Source organism: Phoxinus phoxinus (genome assembly GCF_949152265.1).
Source record: "Phoxinus phoxinus genome assembly, chromosome: 2".
NCBI lineage: Eukaryota > Metazoa > Chordata > Actinopteri > Cypriniformes > Leuciscidae > Phoxinus > Phoxinus phoxinus.
This window is the reverse complement of record NC_136877.1, coordinates 810,161-832,271: the sequence shown is the minus strand read 5'-3', so window position 1 is coordinate 832,271 and position 22,111 is coordinate 810,161. Positions and strand designations below refer to the sequence as shown.

At 41.2% G+C, this 22,111-nt stretch overlaps 2 protein-coding genes across 6 annotated transcripts in view; one reads left to right on the top strand and one right to left on the bottom strand.

The window, feature by feature from the left end:
• LOC306985264 (uncharacterized protein) overlaps positions 1 to 18,059 on the top strand; it is an 18,277-nt gene extending 218 nt beyond the window's left edge. Inside the window, exons 2-4 of the mRNA XM_079587281.1 lie at positions 2,567 to 3,249; positions 10,510 to 10,660; positions 10,994 to 18,059. Of these exons, the coding sequence (XP_079443407.1) occupies positions 2,584 to 3,249; positions 10,510 to 10,660; positions 10,994 to 15,765 (5,589 nt within the window). The 5' untranslated portion in view covers positions 2,567 to 2,583 and the 3' untranslated portion in view covers positions 15,766 to 18,059. The remainder of the gene's footprint in view (positions 1 to 2,566; positions 3,250 to 10,509; positions 10,661 to 10,993) is intronic.
• A 1,869-nt stretch (positions 18,060 to 19,928) lies between these two features.
• Positions 19,929 to 22,111, bottom strand: part of LOC306994552 (kinesin-like protein KIF20A) — a 33,276-nt gene continuing 31,093 nt past the window's right edge. For 3 of the 5 annotated variants that reach the window (XM_079605123.1, XM_079605122.1, XM_079605124.1), the window contains one exon: positions 19,936 to 20,270. In XM_079605123.1, coding sequence (XP_079461249.1) covers positions 20,019 to 20,270 — 252 coding nt within the window. In that variant the 3' untranslated portion in view covers positions 19,936 to 20,018. Of the gene's footprint in view, positions 20,271 to 22,111 lie in introns of all 5 variants that reach the window. The other 2 variants (XM_079605121.1, XM_079605125.1) reach the window with 2 other exon arrangements.

Sequence of the window (22,111 nt, the reverse complement as noted above, 5' to 3'; positions counted from 1 at the left end):
ATCCCCAGGCAAATCTTCCACGGGTAAATCTGCATTCAGAGTATTAGCAGACATTAGTTTAGAAATATTCTGCTTTAAACGTTGAAAAAAAGCCAATACCGTTTCCTTATAGTCATATATAGTCACTTATAGTCACTTGATGATATAATGTTCATAGATTCAATCTTGAGTATCAAAATTCATATTGGAATTTTTTCCCCCCATAAATATATCTTAATATAGTTTACCTTTTAAAGAATGCCTTTTCCACAAGAAGTTTAGTGTACGATTGTTGTTTACTGTTTATAATATAGTCATATAATATAATATAGTGATTATAATGATGTAAAGGTATTAAGTAGATAAACTGGCTGATTTATTCTAGTGATGGTTTAATCCAGAGCTGTGGACAGTAAACAACACCTGCCGTTAACGGTGATGTACATGTGATACACAAACACAGGCTTGAACATTCAAGTGTTGATAAAAAAGAATGCATGAAAGTAGAGGATATACATATAGATATATATGTATATATAATGCATGTTCAGATATTCATACAACACAATATTATGGCCATGAAACCTTTGTGAAAATGATCAAAAATGCTGACGGTGGCTGGAAACCTTTTTTTTTTTTTTACGCTGGCAGGAAAAGAGTTAAAAATGCTGGTGGGAAAAGAGTTAAAAACGCTTGCGGGGAAAGAGATAAATATGGTGGCGGGGAAAGAGTTAAAAACGCTGGCGGGGAAAGAGTTAAAAACGCTGGCGGGGAAAGAGTTAAAAACGCTGGTGGGGAAAGAGTTAAAAACGCTTGCGGGGAAAGAGATAAATACGGTGGCGGGGAAAGAGTTAAAAACGCTGGTGGGGAAAGAGTTAAAAACGCTGGTGGGGAAAGAGTTAAAAACGCTGGCGGGGAAAGAGTTAAAAATGCTGGCGGGAAAAGAGTTAAAAACGCTGGCGGGGAAAGAGTTAAAAACGCTGGTGGGGAAAGAGTTAAAAACGCTGGTGGGGAAAGAGTTAAAAACGCTGGTGGGGAAAGAGTTAAAAACGCTGGCGGGGAAAGAGTTAAAAACGCTGGCGGGGAAAGAGTTAAAAACGCTGGCGGGGAAAGAGTTAAAAACGCTGGCGGGGAAAAAGTTAAAAACGCTGGTGGGGAAAGAGTTAAAAACGCTGGTGGGAAAAGAGTTAAAAACGCTGGCGGGGAAAGAGTTAAAAACGCTGGTGGGGAAAGAGTTAAAAACGCTTGCGGGGAAAGAGATAAATACGGTGGCGGGGAAAGAGTTAAAAACGCTGGTGGGGAAAGAGTTAAAAACGCTTGCGGGGAAAGAGATAAATACGGTGGCGGGGAAAGAGTTAAAAACGCTGGTGGGGAAAGAGTTAAAAACGCTGGCGGGGAAAGAGTTAAAAACGCTGGCGGGGAAAGAGTTAAAAACGCTGGCGGGGTAAGAGTTAAAAACGCTGGTGGGGAAAGAGTTAAAAACGCTGGTGGGGAAAGAGTTAAAAACGCTGGTGGGGAAAGAGTTAAAAACGCTGGCGGGGAAAGAGTTAAAAACGCTGGCGGGGAAAGAGTTAAAAACGCTGGTGGGGAAAGAGTTAAAAACGCTGGTGGGGAAAGAGTTAAAAACGCTGGCGGGGAAAGAGTTAAAAACGCTGGCGGGGAAAGAGTTAAAAACGCTGGCGGGGAAAGAGTTAAAAACGCTGGCGGGGAAAGAGTTAAAAACGCTGGTGGGGAAAGAGTTAAAAACGCTGGCGGGGAAAGAGTTAAAAACGCTGGTGGGGAAAGAGTTAAAAACGCTGGTGGGGAAAGAGTTAAAAACGCTCGTGGGGAAAGAGTTAAAAACGCTGGTGGGGAAAGAGTTAAAAACGCTTGCGGGGAAAGAGTTAAAAACGCTGGCGGGGAAAGAGTTAAAAACGCTGGCGGGGAAAGAGTTAAAAACGCTGGTGGGGAAAGAGTTAAAAACGCTGGTGGGGAAAGAGTTAAAAACGCTGGCGGGGAAAGAGTTAAAAAACGCTGGCGGGGAAAGAGTTAAAAACGCTGGCGGGGAAAGAGTTAAAAACGCTGGTGGGGAAAGAGTTAAAAACGCTGGCGGGGAAAGAGTTAAAAATGCTGGCGGGGAAAGAGTTAAAAAACGCTGGCGGGGAAAGAGTTAAAAACGCTGGTGGGGAAAGAGTTAAAAACGCTGGCGGGGAAAGAGTTAAAAACGCTGGTGGGGAAAGAGTTAAAAACGCTGGCGGGGAAAGAGTTAAAAACGCTGGTGGGGAAAGAGTTAAAAACGCTGGCGGGGAAAGAGTTAAAAACGCTGGCGGGGAAAGAGTTAAAAACGCTGGCGGGGAAAGAGTTAAAAACGCTGGCGGGGAAAGAGTTAAAAACGCTGGCGGGGAAAGAGTTAAAACTTATGAACTTACACATGGTTTGTGTTAAAGCAGATTAATAACTCCACATAGACACATACATAACATTAAAAGCTGGATCTTCACCACAGCGGGAATGCTTTCACTTGTTCAAAAACATGATTGCATGGTTTGTTACTATTTAAGTGGCCAGAATCATTCTTTGAGTTAATCTCCTGCATTTCTTCATGTAGGATGCGGCTGAGTCGTGATGATGATGATGATGAGTGAAGCTCCGGTAGTGAGGAAGGCTATTCCAGCGGCCCAGTCCTCCGCTAGTGGTCACACTCAGATGACCTCTCGACAGCCATACATCACGGAGAAGACCTCCTCTAAACGCGTGTGCTTTTACAAAAGCGGAGACTCCCAGTTCGGTGGTCTCCCGGTGATCATCAACAACCGCACGTTTAAAACCTTCGAGGCTCTCCTGGACAGCTTATCGAAGCGCGTGCCTCTACCGTTTGGAGTCCGCACCATCACAACTCCTCGAGGTCATACGTCGGTTCGGTCGCTTGAACAGTTGCATCATGGCCAATCCTACATTTGTTCCGATCGCAGAACCGTCAAACCCGTTGACCTGGAGCGCGCGCGCCGGAAGCCGCCGCCCTGGTACCACGCTCGACCCGTTAGCGCCCGGCGATTAGCTTGGTACACGCACAGTCCTGCTCAACACGGAGTCTACAGCGCGAGGAGGAACGAGCGGATCCTGCTGCATACGCCAAAACGGCTGGTGCTTTTCCGCAACGGTGAGCCAGAAGTGAAGCACACGCTGACGCTGCAGAGGAGGACGACATACTCATTCGAAGCACTCCTAGATCACATGTCAGAGGTCATGCACTTCCCTGTACTCAAGTTACTCACACCTGAAGGAAGACGGGTAAGGATTTTGCCACCAATTTTTAGTTGCAATATTTGATTTTTCATTCAGTTCGGTAACACTTTACGATAAAGTTGGTTAGTTAACATAAACTAACATGAACTAATAATGAACTGCATGTATACAGCATTTATTCATCTTTGTTAACGTTAATTTCAACATTTACTAATACTTTATTAAAATCTTGTTAACATAATGCAATGTGAACTAACAATGACCAGCTGTATTTTTATTAACTAACATTAAAGGTTGTGTAGGTAAGAATTGTCTAAAGAACTTTTTTTCAAATTGGCTTAAACTGTCTTTATATACCAATACATAATTAAAATGTAAGTACTTTGAAAAAGAGAGTATAAAAATTGAGTGACTATAGTGTATTTAATCTTCAAAAAACACAGCTCATTAATTCCATTCGGGACGAAACAAGTGATTGGCTTGCGCGTTACCCGTTTTTAGGTGGGAGCAGGGCCGGGTTAACCATTAGGACAACTGGGCACTTGCCCAGGGGCCCAGGACATCTGAGGGGCCCTGGGCACCGTCAAATATTATGTCAAATATTATTAAAATTAAAATGATTAAATATTATTAAGATTAAAATGTCTCCACGATCTGCTTTTGAAGAAATATCGTAGGATCGTACATTCTATCAGTTTGCAGTTCTGGCGCCTCCGTCTCAACATACTGTACAGCGCGACGTATATTCACATGAAATGCAGAGGAACGGGACACTGTAGTTTATAAAAATTAATTATTTGCATGTGCTTTAAAGCCTTGCTGGTTAAACATGTCATTCGCTGCTGATGTGCTGTTCTAACGGGCGCTTTTCTGAGCGCAATAACGTTACACCCGCCGACGCGCAACATGCACTAAAAGCCTTCTAACAGCGCCCGTTACTGAACTAAGTTATCTTTCGAGTTTTATTGCTCTAATACTGTCAAATACACACAAGGTTTACATAAACAAAGTTGGTTATGTCTAAAGTGAAAGAACAGTAGAAAAAAAAAAAAAAAAATCTGCTTGTCAAATGCGTGTATATTAGACTCGTCGCGCGCAGATCTTAAAGAGACAGTAGCCCTAATAGTAAACATGCTGCAGCTTGTCCTTAAAGGGATAGTTACCCAAAAATAAAAAAGATGTCATTATTTACTCACTCTCTAATGTTGTTCCATACATGTATTAATTTCTTTCTTGTGCTGAACACAAAAGAAGATATTTTGAGGAGTGTGGCTAACCGGCCGGTTGCTGGTCCCCATTGACCATAGTAGGAATAAACTATTATGGAAGTCACTGGGGTACATCAACTGTTTGGTTACCCACATTCCTCCAAATAACTTTTATTTTCAACAGAAGAGGGAGACTTATTTGGGTTTGAAACGGCTTGAGAGTGTAGGCTAAATGACAATTAAAAATTTCCCTGTTAATAAAACAACAAAATACAAAGAGCAAATCCCTCACTCTTGACTGAGAACATTAATAAATCAATGTACAATTTATACAGTGAAGTCTATGTTGTCTTATTTTCATATCATGTAATCAATTTCTTTAATGCTGTTAAATACACTAACTGTAGCTGAAAAAATAAAGCACTGTTTATTTGCATTTGTATATTAAGTTGGGGGTGGGGGGGGGGGGTGTTGGGGGGGGGGGGGGGTGGTCCTACAAGTCATTGTGCCCAGGGGCCTCTGAACTCTTAATCCGGCCCTGGGTGGGAGTGACCGGAATTAATGAGCTGTGTTTATTGAAGATTAAATACACTATAGTCACTCAGTTTTGTATACTCTCTATTTCAGAGTACTTGCATTTTAAGTATGTATTGGTATATAAAGACAGTTTAAACAAATTTGAATAAAAGTTTTTTTAGACAATTCTAACCTACCCTACCTTTAACAAAGATTAATAAATACAGTTACAAATGGGTTGCTCATGGTTAGTTCATGCTAGTTAATACATTAATTAGTGTTAACTAATGAACCTTATTGTAAAGTGTAACCTTCAGTTCTTTAAATATATTATTTAAATTGGGTTTTCGATTTAAAGGATTAGTTCACTTCAGAATTAAAACTTCCTGATAATTAAATTTACTCTCCCGCACGCCATCCAAGATGTTCTTTCTTCAGTGGGACAGAAATGCAGGTGTGTGAGGAACACACTCCAGATGTTCTCCATATAGTGTCTTCAATGGTCCAGCGGGTCGAAGGTCCAGATGTGAGTTTCAGCTTCAAAGTCACGATCCAGCCGTGGAATAAGAGTCTCATCTAGACAAACCAGCCGACATTTTATAACTAAATACACATTTATATACTTTTAAACATTAATGCTGGTCTTGCACTCGCTGTGATGCAACACACTTTACATCATCAGGTTGAAAGGTCAAGCGTGACGTCGGCGGAAGAACCGACCCAGTGTTTACAAAGCCGTGCAAAGACTAAATCAAACGCCATTTACACACAAAAAAAGGTAAAACAACGATGTTGGACAATGTTGAAGTTGGAGGAGAAAATGAGATGGAGTTTTTCACTCTATTGGTTTCGCCTACGTCAGGTTACCGCCTGACCTTTCCAATGTGATTACGTAATGCGTGAAGTCGTGGATGTGCAAGATGAGCATTTGTGGTTAAAAGTTACATATCATTTTATTTCTTTTTGGAAAATGACAGATGGTTTGGCTAGATAAGACCCTTATTCGTCGGCTGGGATCGTATAGAGCCTTTGAAACTGCAATTTGGACCTTCGACCCGTTGGACACTATATAGAGAAACATCCTGGAGTGTGTTCCTCAAAAACCTTCATTTCTTTTCAACTGAAGAAAGAAAGTCATGAACATCTTGGATGACGGAATTTTTTGGAAATTTTGATTCTGAAGTCAACTAATCCTTTAATTTTGTCCATTGACCTGTAAGGATTAATGTTTTTATTTTATTATACTATAGGCATCAAACGGAACTCCACAAACAATGTTTCTCCACAGGTTTCCAAACACCCCCTCCCCTTATTCCCAGTAAACTTGCATTATTACTGTGCCACGATTTAAATGTAAAACAGGACGCGACACCAAGCTACAAAAACACAAGCACACTTCTGACACATCGAAACAAAAATAAACTATGACTCTATTTCCAGAGTGTTTTATTTGATTAGAGTGGTGAGCATGTCAGTTGTGGCTCTGGTGCAAGTAAGCTGGCCCAGTCATAAATAGCATTTACAGACGAGGAAGCCCTGCTGCCCAGTGATGCTAATCCTCTTTACCATTTCATCCTATTACACTCTGCAATCTGGGATAGGACACAGAAGGGAATAAGAGGCATGGCATAGAGACCATCAAACCAGCTTTATTAATAATGCTAACCTTAAGTGTTCTTCAGGGCATGTTTGATATTTATGGTTATTATTGAAGTACAGATTCATATATATATATATATATTCTCAACACTTGGGCGAGACTTGTTAACTTATTTTTCCACGTCCAGGTACTTTCCATGAGAAGCCTTTGGCGTCACACACAGATGCGATGAGAATGGGAAATGTGTCGTCACCCCTACCCCCTAAACATACCCATTTGTGTATTACATAATATAAAACACAGGATATAACCAGTACATACGACTAGAGTCACAATTTATTCAAAAAGTACAAATATGCCAAGTGTTCAGAGGCCAGACGATTGATTTGTGTGAAACCCAACAACGATCACCCTCTCCATCCGCCGTGACGCTCAGATCATGTGCACGTTCAAACGTTAGCTGTGGAGCTTAGCGTTATGACAGCTCTGATTGTGAAATGCCATTGGCTCCCGTGTGCGATCGCGTCATGCTAAAGTTCGGGTGAATCTTTTGAATGAGATATTACCTCGTGCATTCATGGAGTGGGATCATTTTCAGTGATTAAAACCTAAAGGGAGTGTGGCTGAGATAGGTAGCGTCTACTCAAGGAAACAGGATTACATGCTTAATCCGAGACATTCTCTGTCATTTGTTTTCCACAGTAGCAGATGCTATGGGAACTGTATACCAGTACAGCATACTTCCATATACGAAAGGGGCTTTCGCACCGGGTAGTTATAGGAACTCAGTTATAGGAACTAGCCTCCAGAGTGGTTCCCCAAGAACTACATTTTCCCCTAGGGCCATTTTCCTGGTTGCATTCGCACTGCCTGTAGGAACTTTAGCTATGTTCATGGAGTTCATTTGTGGAGTGAGTTTCTGTCAGGAGTCAGGACCACTATCATCAAATATGACTGGCAATTCGCCTTTGGCTAAGCCACGCCCTAGAATGTAGATTGACCAATCACAGCGCAGCCAAGAACGAGCTCCACAGAGGTCCGACACTTTTTCACAGCGCTCCATTGACTTTAACACAGGCGTCTCATATGTTTGGTCTCGGCAGGATATTACCGTCGTAGTTTTATCAGAAATACGGTTAAACGTTGAGCCTTGGGCATTTGTAACACGTTTCCCAGAGAGGCTGGAGGGGGGTGTCCGTTTTTCCCCCTTCCCAAAACCCGAAGTCAAATCCTGACAAGTGTCGTCTTTGGATTAAACTGTGTGGACGTCCTCAGTCAGCGAAACCCCTCAAGATCAACAACACACTTTTGTCTCTAAGATACATTTAGCTTTTAACCTTACTGTGAAGTTACACTAGTTAGACAGTTTTATGCTGGTTTAGGTCATGATTTCGGTTCTCTGCGCTAATTGTTGATACGCTAGCACACGCTGCTAATAAATACAACTTTATACTCGCGTAGTCCGTTTGCTTTGTAATAACGATTATAGAAGTGAATAGAGACCAGCTCTGCATGAACAGTGTTGCTCCTGATATTGTGAGTCCCAGTCTCCGTCTCCATTAGGATATGATGCGCTGGGTCATGTTTTGACTGTGACCGTTATGCTTTTGCCTCTATTTGGATCTTGTTGTTGCTCGCGTTTATGTCTTGAATAAAGCCTTCGAACGCACACTGCAGCCCCTTTTGCCGACTTCTATCCCACACTTTATTTGCTGCTTTATAAAAGTTTGATCAAACTTCATCAGGAGGAGCCGTCACAGCATAAGCCATGTTGATACCAAACCAGAGCCCAGATGAAGTTGACGGACGTAGCAACAGTAACTAAGGGGGGCGGGGCTTAGCCAAAGGTGAATTGCATACAGTTAGGATTGGCAGTATGGTTCTGTTCTGGGCAAGAACTCCCTCTGCATCCATGCAGCCTAGCATAGATAAGAGCAGCAATAACCCCCCTTGGGGTAAACAGAACAGAACCAACATGAATGTATTGCAGATATCATTAATTCAAGATTTTAAAGTTCAACATAATTCGAGAATTTATTCTGATTCAAGGGGAATCAGAATGCCATACTGACTGGAGACAGGTGGAGCTGGGGAGGGAGGAGGGTAATTCGCTCCTGAGAAACGAGATAGCTGCTGATAATACATCGGTGATAGGCGTCGTATTCCTATAGGTAGACGTGGATCAGCTGAGTGTCAGCTGATGCGAGCTTGACTAAGGTGACCTGCCAGAACTGACGCTACGCTTAATATATGTATACTGTGTGTTTACGTTTTTTTTTTTTTTACAGTTTGTGTAAAGTTTCAGTTACGGTTTCTCATGCGTTCGGCCAAACGACATACACTTACGTCACTGGTAAAGATCCTGTTGTCCCATGTTAGACTCCACTCTGAAGTAGGAGCTAATTTAATCCCCTCATTCCTATGTCATGCGGTGCAATCAAGCCACACAGTGGGTACTTACGATAATAGTCAGAAGAACTATGATTGAGTTTTCTGCGGTGTGAAAGCCCCTAGCTGGCAACTCTACCAGCATGTGTAACAAGCATGTTAAGCACACACTATAACATCTAACCCTGATCAAAACCTGAGAATCAGAGATTAGCCATTTATTCAAATTTCTCTATCCACCTTATTCCTACACCCCATGGCGCTCTGCGCGAATTATGGGAACAATCAGTAAAAGGCTCGCTCTATGAACGCAATACGTTAAAAAAGTGTCACAATGAGATGACATTAATCTAATCACCCTTCAACTATCGAATATTAAAAGCAAATTTAAAAGTGTAAAAGCATCAACAAGGTACTTTCAACAGACCAAATAACCCCAAAAGCATGAGTCTTTGGTTAAATATCACTGTACTAATATATGTATTATGTAACTTATGTTGCCTTAATCAAAAATGTTCATTAACTTCAGAATTTACGTGATACTATTTCAAAGTGATTTCCGTCATTTTGACATATTATAAATTGCATTTACCTGTGAAAACAAACCTGGAAAGAGAAGTGAGGATTTGAGGAGAATAACGAGAGATTCTTCGTGCATTACAGTGAATAATTCATGGAATATATCGTCAATTAAATTCGGGAGAACAGACCACAAATGTGCAGTATATGTTGTCCTTTTTCATATTTTTACAGGGAAAAGGGAAAATAATCACAAGGAAAAGAAAGCAGCGACTGAAAAGAGCTCTTGTCATAGATATTCTGGTTATAACATGTCACGTTAAAATACCAAGTATAACGTTATTCTCATGATGCCTGTAAATAAATCATGAAGGAAAATTGACTCAGCTTTATTTGCAGGGCAACCTTATGATTTGAAATGATTCGTTTCAGCCTTTTTGAATGGAAGTTCCCCAAACCGGAAGTGCCACCCATAATTCACAACGCAGTGAGGTCGTCAGGAATAAGATGGACAAAATCCAATAAAAACTAGGCCAATATTGGGCTAAAGCCAAAAAGGAAGCCATGCTCGTCGTAGAATGGGCCCTAACGCCCGTTGGTGATATCAATCCGCAGACCTCAGAGGTGCACAACATTGCTTTCCCCAACTACTGGAATAGCCTTTTGGTAACGGCTACACCCTTGTTTCAATCCCAGAAACAAATGAACAGCTGCTCAAACTCATGCCGCTGGCTAGTGTCGTCAATGTAAATCCGCAATGCTCTTACACAACATACACATACTCTCATCCTCGGCCAAGCCTGTACGCATTTACTCACCCTTACGTCATTCCAAACCTGTATAACTTTCTTCTGTGGAACATTTATTTGTCCATACAATGAGTCTAATAATGACATCGGACCCCACTGACTTTTATTGAAGCCACACTCTGCTCGAATTTGACTTTGTTAACTCCTAACTTTAGTAAATGACCTAACCAGACAATTATGAAGTGCACTTATTCTATAATGACTACACTAATATTTTATCTCCGCTTTGTTGACAAATGATAAAGATGTTTTCACATGATCATAGGTGGACGGGCTTCCTGCATTGATCTTATGCGCCGGGGTATTGGTGGCCGCTGGCCGAGAACCCTTCAAAAAAAGCAACTATGATGTCCAGAAGTCATCTCCACCAAAGTGGCTACCGGATAAAAGACTGGTTCGGCGGCGTCCGATAACCAGTAAGTTTATTAATTTTACTTTCATTCCAGTACAGAGCTCAACTGCTATAATAATGAGAAAGAAACTTTGCAGATATTCAATACTTTAAAACGTGTCTTATATGTTACACTGCATGTCAAGATAATCTATTACTGAGACTGTCTTGAAGCAAGTGCTGAGGCATTCATATCTACTGTAATACCTACAGTGACCCACTTTCTTCAATATGGATTATAGCATACGTGCTCTCTCTCTAATCTATGTTCCTATTTTTCTCACTTGCATTGCTTTACTGCTGTCCTGACTTGATCAAACAACTCTTCATCTGTCAACATATCACCAACATTATAAAGGAAAGAAGAAATCCCGCAGCGCCAAATCTTGTCCCTTCTCCCTATCTTCAGAAAGCTACATTGTGAATCAAATACAAAGCAGTTTGCCAGGAAGTATGTGTGATTTTCCGAACAACCCAAATGGCTCTGTGGAAGCCGCTCCTGGATATCATCTTGAGTCAGTTTCTGAAACAGAAATCATCACCAGTCTGGACGGTGAGAGAGAGGAGGACTCACACATGCCCTCTGATGATGACATTGAGAAATCCTTTCGAGTCAATCAAGATGGAAGTATGACCGTTGAAATGAAGGTACGTCTCACTATTAAAGAGGAGGAAACAATACATTGGACCACCACAGTCAGTCGTTCCAATGTGTGCAATCAAATTAGAGCAGCCAGTCTTCCCTGTCCTGACCTGGATGCTAATTTACCTGATAGCTTCCCCCCTCAAAATGATCCTGGTGCCATAGAGGTCAACGGGAGTGACCCCAAGTACAGCAGCCGCTCCTGCCCTGAGGAAGACTGTAAGGTCAATCAACAGAGTGAGATCAATGGAGGGGAGGCAAGCATGGAGTTAGAGTGGCTTCCTTCACCACATGCTCACAAACAAGGATCCATCGAGAGCATCATGACTGCTAGTGATACAGAAATTCATAAAAACTCTTCATACTCCTACATGGAAGATCTGGACAACGTAGAGGTGAAGCAGAACCACCCTGTTCCCAAGCCTCGATGCACTCTTCCCTCTGATACGAACACCACCACACCGCTACAGTCCAGTGACTACAGATCTTCAGAAGTCCTCCAGATCCAGGACTATCACAAGAAAACTGTGTTACACATCTGTGAAGAGCAGATTTGTCAAGAGAACTTCTCAGGAAATACGCAACATGGCTATATAGCATCTTCGGACACAGTATCCTCAGATAAAACGTTCCATTACTTTAATGAAGATATGAAATCGGAGACCTTGGCAACTATCAAATGTCAGTCAATTAGGAAAAAAGATAAACCATATGCTTCCACTTACAAAACAAACACCTCCTCAACACAAAGGGCCATGGTGTCAGTAACACCGGTTGCTGCCTCCTCAGAAGCCTCGGCATCTAGAGGAGCTATTACTGTTGATACAACCACAAAGAGGAAGTCAGTGAGAGTAATAGTGAAAAAGAATCACTTGTTTAGGTCTGCTTATCCAGAAAGAAAGCAAAGAGATAAAAAAGATGACATCTTGAAAGAAATAAAGAAAATAAGAGCTGATATATTGAGCCAAAAAGGAGCTATAAAACATTTCAGAGCAAAAGCTGTTCAAAAACTTCTGAAAAGGAGAAATGATAGTGGGAATGGACTAAAGCCTCAAACAGAGAGTGTTCAAGTGAGTACAGAAGACCCAAGCCCACGACTGGTTGAAAAAGAGCAAAACAACCTACAAGTGCAAGCTGCTAGTTTCGCTCTGCCAAAGGAGAATCTGCATAATGCATCACTCAGCAAAGGCACAATGACACAGCAAACATCAGAATATGTTGAACTCTGGCTACAATCTCAACAGATTCCAGCACAGTCCTGTTTAGAAGCCATACCCAAAAATAACACAATGGTAAAGGCATCACTGTTCAATTATCCATCTTCTAAGACAATACAACCACCAACAAAGGACACGTTTGATGAGAAAGGAATCCATGCATATTCGCCAAACACCAAAAAGCCAGCACTTTCAGACAAAGAACAAAGTGATCACTTAACGAAAACAAATGGAAATCAACAGATTTCTGAGCTAATAAGTAAGACCTCCTCGTATGACACAGAAAATACTTTGAGGAGACCAGTTAATATCCAAACAAAGCCTCTAACAGAACAGAAAGATCTACAAGCACAAAAATACTACACAGTTAAAATGGCTGTAAGGCCCGATATGAAGCCGGTACTTGATCAGCTGTGCAATTCCATTCAGTCACTTTGTGAGATCACACAACACAAGCGGTCATTATGTTTGAAAACATCCAAATGTCTGCCAGATTTTTCTTCATCCTTGGCATCTACGTTTAGCTCTTCCTCCAGGGTACTCCTTGCATTTCTTTCTATCATGACTTTAAAGGATGGCTTAAGCCATTTAAATGCATGTTGTCAGACTGAGGCCAACCTAAGCAGTTCTGAGGCAATGCTCATGCTGCAGTCTCTAAAGGAACTGGCAGTAATAGAGGATGCAGAACATCTAAGGATAAGTCTATCTGACCTCTACAACTCAGCATCTGTTCAGCTGCTTCAGAACTGGAAGGGCTTTCAAGCACTGAGCAATAAAGTAAGAAGTAGCAGTGGGAGTGAGACCCATCACAGGTCAAGTATAGAGGACGAGGAACGTTCAATCCAAGTGCTGATGGAACATCTAGGTGTTCCCGAGAGGGTTCGAGAGGAGCTGGCAGCCCTCGACCATGCAGATGAAGAGTACATGATTTGCAATCAGATGGAAGACACTGACACAGTAAGTGATTCACTCCCAGAGATGAATATGAATGGCGTTTCAGAGCACCGCTCTAAAGAGCAGATGGTTAGTTTCTCAGAGTTTGTGCTGGAAGATTATGTGAGCATCTATGTTAATTCAGTTATTGATAAAGCTATAAATGCACACCTCACAGCAGGCTCACAGGCAAGACCTGATATGCACAATCTTGTGATCACTGATAGATACCAACAAGATTTGAGAAATGAGATCTTTTCCAACATTAGGAGAACTTTTCAGGGTGATGCAATACCTGACTCAGACATCTGTGAGGATATGTCATCTAGTGAATCTAGCTTTGGGGCAGAAATGTGCCGAGAAATGGGGTTCAAGAGAACAGGATTGCAAGGAATGGAGAAAGGAAGACGCAAGCAACAAGAAGAAGAAGAAGAAGAAACTGTCAAGAAACATCAAGAAAGGGAAGAAAGGCAATGGGAAATAGATGAGGGAAGAGGTACATGGGAAGAAAGTAGTTCTGAAGTAGAAAAGACATTATTAAAAAAAGAAGAGTTCATAGGAAAAGCACTAAATGATATCGAAAAAGATATAGACACCGTTGAAAAAGATATAGACACCGTTGAAGAGGAAGGAACTAAATTATCAGAGAAGTCACTTATTACCTGTACAGGAAAACTAAATTTCTCTGTGAAAGAAAAGTTCCACCAACAGGAGGAGAACGAGAGTGAGATCTTTCCTGAGGAAAGGACTTTCAATAAAGAAGAGAATATTACTGTGAAAAGTCCTGGGCCGAATGATGTATTAGAACAGATAAATTCAAATGAGAAGATTTCAGGACTTTGTAACAATGAGAGGGATGTTGCATCACCTGAGGTGCAAGGTATGTCTCAGTTTGTTCATATTGAATCAAATACAGAAGTGGATGAAATACAACATCAAGACTTGTGTATGGAAAGTGGGACTTATTCAGAAGAGGAACAAGTGATCCTAGAAGCGCCAGAATGCTACACCATCTACCAGGAGGACTTTGAGGAGATGTCTAATGAAGCCACCCAGTCTGAAGAAAACGAGATTCATTTTAATGAGGAAATAGCAAGCACTGTTGCAAAGCTTATCTGCAGTCTACAAGACCAGGAAAAATCAGTGTGTAAGAGACCTTATAATACAGCACACACATTTGGCGAACAGCTCTTGAACCACATCAATGAACCAAATCTAGAGGCAGCCGAGATTACCAAAACCACAGATAGGGCATCAATGGATTCAGTCTCATCCTCATTAGCATTCAGCTATGATTCCAAAAACAGTGCTTTGGCAAAAGATTCAGAGGTACACATTCAGACCAACAAAGTGAAATCCATCAGAGACATGTTTCTGGCTAAGAACACTACGGACATACAGCAGAGACAGACACAGCCGAGAAGCCCAAGTTCGGATTCGGCAGAATACCAATTTGAATCTTCTGACAAAACAGAACACCAATCCTCAGGTGTATCAAGAGAAGAGGAAGATCCATGCAAGTTGTCCATTGCCAAAGGTTACGTAAAAAGGACTATTGAGCGGCTTTATGGACAAGGCTCTAAAGGATCTAGTTCTGATGAGAAGAGATCTTCTTCAGCCCACAAAGTCAAGAAAAGAGAAGGCCTTAAAGCTACAAACTCCCCTAGGCTGCCCTCAATCAACGAGGCTCGCACAAATGCCATGCAGGATCTGTCATACTTTAATGCCACAAGCACAAGAGACGGCTTCAATGAGCCGACGCACTGCGTTTCTCTGAATGCCAGGGTGGGACCAAATGATGCAGTCCTAATTGATAAGGGTCGCTGGTTATGTAGGGAAAACCAAAAGAGTCCGAAATCTTGTCCAGAGAACGAAGACACACCCAAGCATGTAAAGGCAGAGCAGGATTCTGGGAAAGAGGATATTCCCTATTCCCTATTTGGCCATTCTCCTGTCATACCTGACAAGGATTCGTGTCTCTCAGAGCGAGGGGGAAATACTGCGTGCCCAGGGCGGACGTTCACATACTTTCACCTTCCAAATGCCAATGATTCGGAGATACAGCCAGATGAGCAAAACACGGACACTCCAGAGGGGAGAACAGAGATCAAGGCTAGTGCTTTTACAGAGCCTGCTAAATGTTGGGCTGAAAAACACAGCATTGTATCCGTCTTGACACCGCCTTCTAATAAGGTGCACCCGATGACAGAAGCTACACCTCCAGTAGTTACCCAGCCAACTAAAGGACAAAGCACTGCGGTCACAAGACGCTCTGCAGAACCTGACGCACTGGAGATTATATACATGTTTTGTGGACAACACTGCCCCATTCTCTAAACGTGCTTCAGATTGTGAAATAACTCAGTCCTCACCTCGACATTGGCAATGGCCACCAACATGAACTCAAACTGAGAAGAACAAATGCTAGACTGGCTTTGGGCAAGCTTTCGGGTTACTTAAAGAACTTGTCAAACAAAGTTTGGTGGGCAGAACTTTGAAAAAGATGTGAATGAGTGTTTACGGGGATATTACAACCAAGTTTGCACACTTCGTAGTATTTCAATATAAACATCATTGCTAAATTATGTATGCTGTTAATCATTTTTAGAAATCTGTGGGTGATCTTATCTTTGCCATGTTTGTCTTTTCCATGATTCAAAGAGACAGAATGTTTCTGAATCCCACTAGTCTTGGGCTGGGCATCTCTGGCCCTCGAGATCCACTTTCTCAATCCCACAATCCCATATGACATATCAGACTCATGTATCTGTGTGTTTCTAGTAACCCTGAAGGTGTGTTTGATCAGGGTTAGAGCAAAGTTTAGCAGGAAAGTGGATCTCGAGGTCCAGAGATGCCCAGCCCTGGTCTAGCCTGTCTGTCGCTGATGAAAAGCATGGCCGCTGTGCTAGCCGTGGATTAGCAGTTAGGGAGGATTGTAGTTTGTTCTGTACGAGCTGAATGGACTCCATTTACACAGAGCGCTTTTTTTGTTGTTGAACAAATGCAAGACGCAGTGTATTGGAACAGAAAAATGTGCAAGATCTCAAGATGCCTTTTTAGAAGTTGAACTTCTTGGCACACCAATTTTCCTCCAGAATAAGACAATTAATGAATGGCATCAACATGTTATCATGACTCCTCTAGCACATTATAAACAGAGATTATGCTCAAAACCCTCCAGCCTTCATTCGCATGACGAATTGTGCATTCTTGTTTCCTTTTCCATCAACTAGGATGCAAGGAAAGAAAAAGAGGATAGAGAAACCAAAGAACAACGTATTTGTTTATTGTAATATTTATTCATGATCACATGAGCGTCGCGTTAAGCGTTATCAGCTGCGTTCAAGTGATGTTGTTGAGGTTTGGTTATTTAAGAATTTCATAAGAAATATGAATAAAGCAAGATGCCCTGTTGAAATATGTTAAATGTATGGTATGGGCATATCTAGTGGAATTACACAAATACAGCATATTTGCAAATATTGCACGCCTCCCGCAACTAAAACATCACAAACACAGCTCTTGTCAAGTAAAATTAGGCTAATTTCAATAAATGTACATATTATGAAGACTTTCAGCTGTGTTTCTGTGTGTCATGAGTAAGCAGTTGAATATCTAACACTGTGTAGAGTCTCTGTGCATGCCACGGTGTGAGTCGGTCTACACCGGACACTATAAACTGGTGCATGCGTCTTTCTGGACGGGTGTTGATGCTGTTGTGTTGAAGTGTTCATCGTAGTGCGTCGCCTTGTTTGCGTTGACGTGTTGAAGACCTTTTTTTAACCGTTGAAGCTCTGAATGCAGCGAACTTCAGCGTGTACTCCTGTATCCAAAACTGAATGTACCGCCTCAGTCATTAGCCTAATGGTCCCACAGCGGCCAAACACAGTTTATGAATGTTTAAGCCCAAAGAACACATGCAGGAGATTTCTCTTCATCTACCAGTGCATGTTGCATGACCACGCCGCCTGAGACCACTAGGGGGACGCTGGAGATATCACATTTATTTTACACAAGTATACATTTGTGTTTGTAAATTGTATTCATTCATTGAATGGCTTTTTAGAAATGTCGAGAAAACGGTAGATTTTTACAAACTTGTGTTATTATTTTAGAAGTCATTTCTCATGCACTCTTAAAAAAAAGGGGGGGGGGGGGTTTCACAGCTAATATTAGTAAAAGAAGTTGACATGTATTTGAAATGTTACTTATAGTCAGTAGAATGTCTGAAGTGGCCCATCAAAATAAAGTGTCACCACCTTTTTATATATATATAAACCTATAGTGCAAAGTTTTTCATAGAACCATAGATGCCCATTAATAACCTTTATTTTCAAAACTCTATTTATGAAATATGAGTGTGAAGAAGCTCAACACAGTGAGACTGTTGTGTACGGTACAATACGCACATAAATCTTGTACTGTTTTGTCAAAATGAGACTCCTCAATCAATGGCAGCTGATGTGTATTAATCATTTTTAAGACAAAATGTAATAATTTGTTCAGTTAAACGTATGTATTTATTATGTCGTCTTTTTCATGAATAGCAGATATTCTTTTCTCTGGCATAGACTGTAAATCCACTGAGTGGCAGCAGAAGATCCATACAGATATTGACATTAAAAACGTTGAATGTCTCTTCTGTGGTTTTTGTTTGGCTCACACCATAACTAAATGAAATGTGCATAATTATTAATAAAAATTTAAAAATCTTATGCAAGAGTTTACGTGGAATATTTTATATATTTTATTTGAGATTAGACTGCATGACTATTTAAAATGAGCTTGTTGAAGGTGAAAAGGGTTATTAGAATATTGATATTTTGAGTTCAAGTAAATTGTAAATCAGGTCATTTATAGAGTGATGACATCAGGATTTTTGTTTTTGACTAGGGTAAGAAACATATTTAGATCCTAATTAAAAGTCTAATGAAAATTTTTTATTGTTGCACTTCAATATCCATACGGTTATGTCTGAGACAGTGGACTGAAATTCACATTTATTTTTGGCTATAATACAGTCGGACACGTAGGCCTGTATCACATAATTTTTCAGAAATTCTGAACTCATGTCTACAATTTAATAAAATATCACACATTATAGAGACACTTCATATTTCGTGGTATTAGAGGATTTTTAACTGCATTAGGTTTTGGTTTGACTGAGTTTGCTGCATTTGCACTGTTCTGACCAGCAGGGGTCACCAAACCGCGAATCATCGAGTCAAAGCCCATAACTCCTGTCACTAAACTGAAAACCTATAACTGTCTATGCTGAAAACACACTAAACAACCACAAAAGAGCGAGCTAGCATAATATTTGGTACAAACTACATAAATGCGTATTTCCCGCTCTGTGCTTATATAGTTATGCGTCCCGTCATGGTTTAAACTGCCCTGTCAATCGTCGTGACAGTTAATCTCCACATTCAATGTAATTTCCTACCGTTTCGGAGAGAAATGCAGTCGTTGATCAGTCTTGGGTCTTTGACTCTCCTCACGAGTTTGCAATTGTATAATAATGCATTAAAAAGTGAATGACCAGCCGTATCTTTACAAAAGTTCACAATACTGTTGCAGATTAAATAACATTGAATAAATATTTTCGTCTGGTAGGCCTACTGATGATCACCGCGTCGGTCTCGTACATACATCCGCCATGTTTGTAGTTTAACCGCTTTATTGGTATTCGTAGTTGTAATCGAATCTTCCTCTAAAGCGCAATGGGTTGTGGGGAATAACACTAATTTCGATTAAGGTTGAATGGCATGAGGACGCAGAGAAAGACTTCAGACAGGATCAGGAATGGTAAACAAGCAATCAAAAAACTACAAGGCGATTACAATATTAACGGGAAACCGGTTACAGAAGTCCCGAGCTGGGGTGTAACAGTATAAACAGCAGTTTGGGGGATTTATTTTATGCCAGCAAATTTTTTTTTTTTTTTACTTTACAGTTAGGGTTAATGTCTCCTACTTTATTACTAAAACAGTTAAACTAAAATCCAAAATAATATATTTAGATCATACAAACAATTCATTACAATTACGGTACTACATTTGTATCTAAAATCCACCCTTCTGCTGGAACCAGGATGATTTACCTGTGGTAAAAAAAAATAAAAAAAAATCCAGCTTTTAATGTTGTTTATGTGTCTATGTGGAGTTATTAATCTGCTTTAACACACACCATGTGTAAGTTCATAAGTGGACAGCATTGCTGAGTATTTTCTGCATAAAACTGCAGTGAACCAAAGACAGTCTCAAAAACACGGTTTGAAATCGCTGGTGTTTCTGACGTCACACACTACCTTGACCAATCAGATCAACGTGTGATCGTCAACCAGTGGATCTCTGAGTGAGTGAGTGAATGGAGGCGGGGTCCATTTGCATATTCATAGAACCACGCATACTAAATGAGGAAAGGGTGTCGAGTTACATTCAAGATATTAAGGCACAATTACAGAATCACTAACATTAGTCGGAAAAAGAGACCTGAAAAAAGTGGAAAGATTTTAAAAAACACTTTTATTACACAAATAAAAACCTTCGTATAAAGGTTGTAACACACACAGTCTCTGGAGCACATGCTCAGCTGGGCTTCTTCCTCAGAGTCGTGGCCCTCACAGACTTCCTGATGGTGCGGCACAGACCGCCAGTGGACGGAGGAGTCATGGACTCTTTAATGTTGAGCAGAAGACCACACCGCGGACGAGACCCGACACACACACTCGCCCGAGACGAGCCGACACACACACTCGCACGCTGCACCTCCTCACGCAGACGCCCGATCTCCTGCTCTCGAGCGCTGGCGTCACTCTCCAAACACTCCGCTTTCTGCTCCTGCCAACACACACACACACACACACTCACTCACACTCAGAACGAGCGGCACCTTCCCGTCTCTCTTGAATAAACACTGATTAAACTGCAGTTCCTCCACTGGCCACTAGAGAGCGGCTGCAGAAGACACTCAACTGAGGTCTTCACGGGTCCACTTGGATCCGAAAACCGATCCGAGACCAGAGCAGGTTCGGGTCCAAAACTCCGACGAGTGTCCCGGACACGGGTTGGGTTCGGTATTAGTGGCTTCGGGTCTCGGGAAATTTAAAATAAATATGCCTTTTCCAAATGGACCCGAGAAGACCCGAATTGTACTTTTGTAAAATAAAATAACACAAACAGGGCGCGCTTTCATGGTCTCCGCGGCGTGAACTGGAGCGCGTCGAACTGAAACACGATAGCCTCACAGTCACTGACATGATGAATATTTCTATATAAAGCTCGAAATGTCCAATTTTAAACAAAAAAAAAAAAAAATCGAATCGAAAGCAAATACCGGTTTATTAATAAAGAAGTGTTTTTTGTGTCGACTGCAAAGATGAAGTTGGCGATGCTGACTCGAGATCTTCGCAGTAGTGAACGCGCCGGAGAGAAATGCACATTTCATACAGATTAGTTTTCTTTCGTTGTGAATTGTTCTGTTTAAAAGTATGATTTAAAGCGTTCTGTGGATAATAGATGTATTTCTCAGGTCTGTGAGGCGAGGCTGTGCGGAGTTTCGGTTCATGAGACGAGCTCCAGTTCATGCGCCGGCGCCTCCGTGTCGTCGTGATTTCTATTATCTGCTTTACTTAGTATATTAAATCCAGGCAATTGGTTGATGAAACATTGATTAAAATGAAGATACAATTAATACAAAACGAAATTAACTTTAAAGGCTTTGTGCTTTCTGTTTGAGGGCTCTGTGAAAGTTTTAAAGCAGACGTTTGCGGATTTCAGAGCGCTCGCGTCATTGTGTCAACGCTAGCATTGTTTTTTCCCCATAAATGCAAACACGAAAAATAAAATAAAATGAATATTTTATGTTCTGTGGAGAGCATAGTTACATTAATCAAAACATGACCTGCGCAAAAGAGAAAAAAAATTGTGACATTGCGCCAAGCACTTGCTATGGTATTCCGCCATACAATATAGTTATCCATTTTACACGCTTGGAAAAGCGCAATGTTTTGTTTTGCGTCACCGTCCTAGGTCGAATTACACTACTCGAGTAACTATTTAAATAGGGAAAACGTGGAGGTGTTTTGTAGCTTCTCTGCTTGGCCTCTATTGAATGAACTGGGCTAAGCTAAGTGCTATCAAAGTGTCGCGGCGCGCCAGAGCGATTAAGTGCACGCACTGAGACGATAGAGGGATGCATCAACTCGTCTTAGTTAAGGGACTAACAGTTTAATATAAAAAAACAGTGGAGTATCTCTTTAAGTAAGCTTTGACGAAACTCCTCTCAGCTAGCGCGTCTTTTCAAAGGGACTACTAGCAGCCTCGTCACCTGACCTGAATACTGCGCACTGATTTGCTAAAACAGACTTTTCGGGTCTTCGTTTCTGCTGTAAAACGTGAACTCGCGATGCCTTGACAGTGGAAATTACCGGCTTTTGTGACAAAGGGTTCAGTCAATCTTGTCAGGCGTCTATTTCAGCGGAGAGAGGTTACGAGAGGACGTGGAGAGTGTCAAAATAAAGGTACCGTATATCGATATTTTATGTGTGGCATCGATCCATATCGATGTATTGTTACACCCCTAGAATAAAACATGTTTGGTGCAGAAAGTAGTTTGTCTAAAGCTAATTTTGTCCTTCATGACGACTGTGAGGGGGTGAATATTTTTTAAACTAATTCCG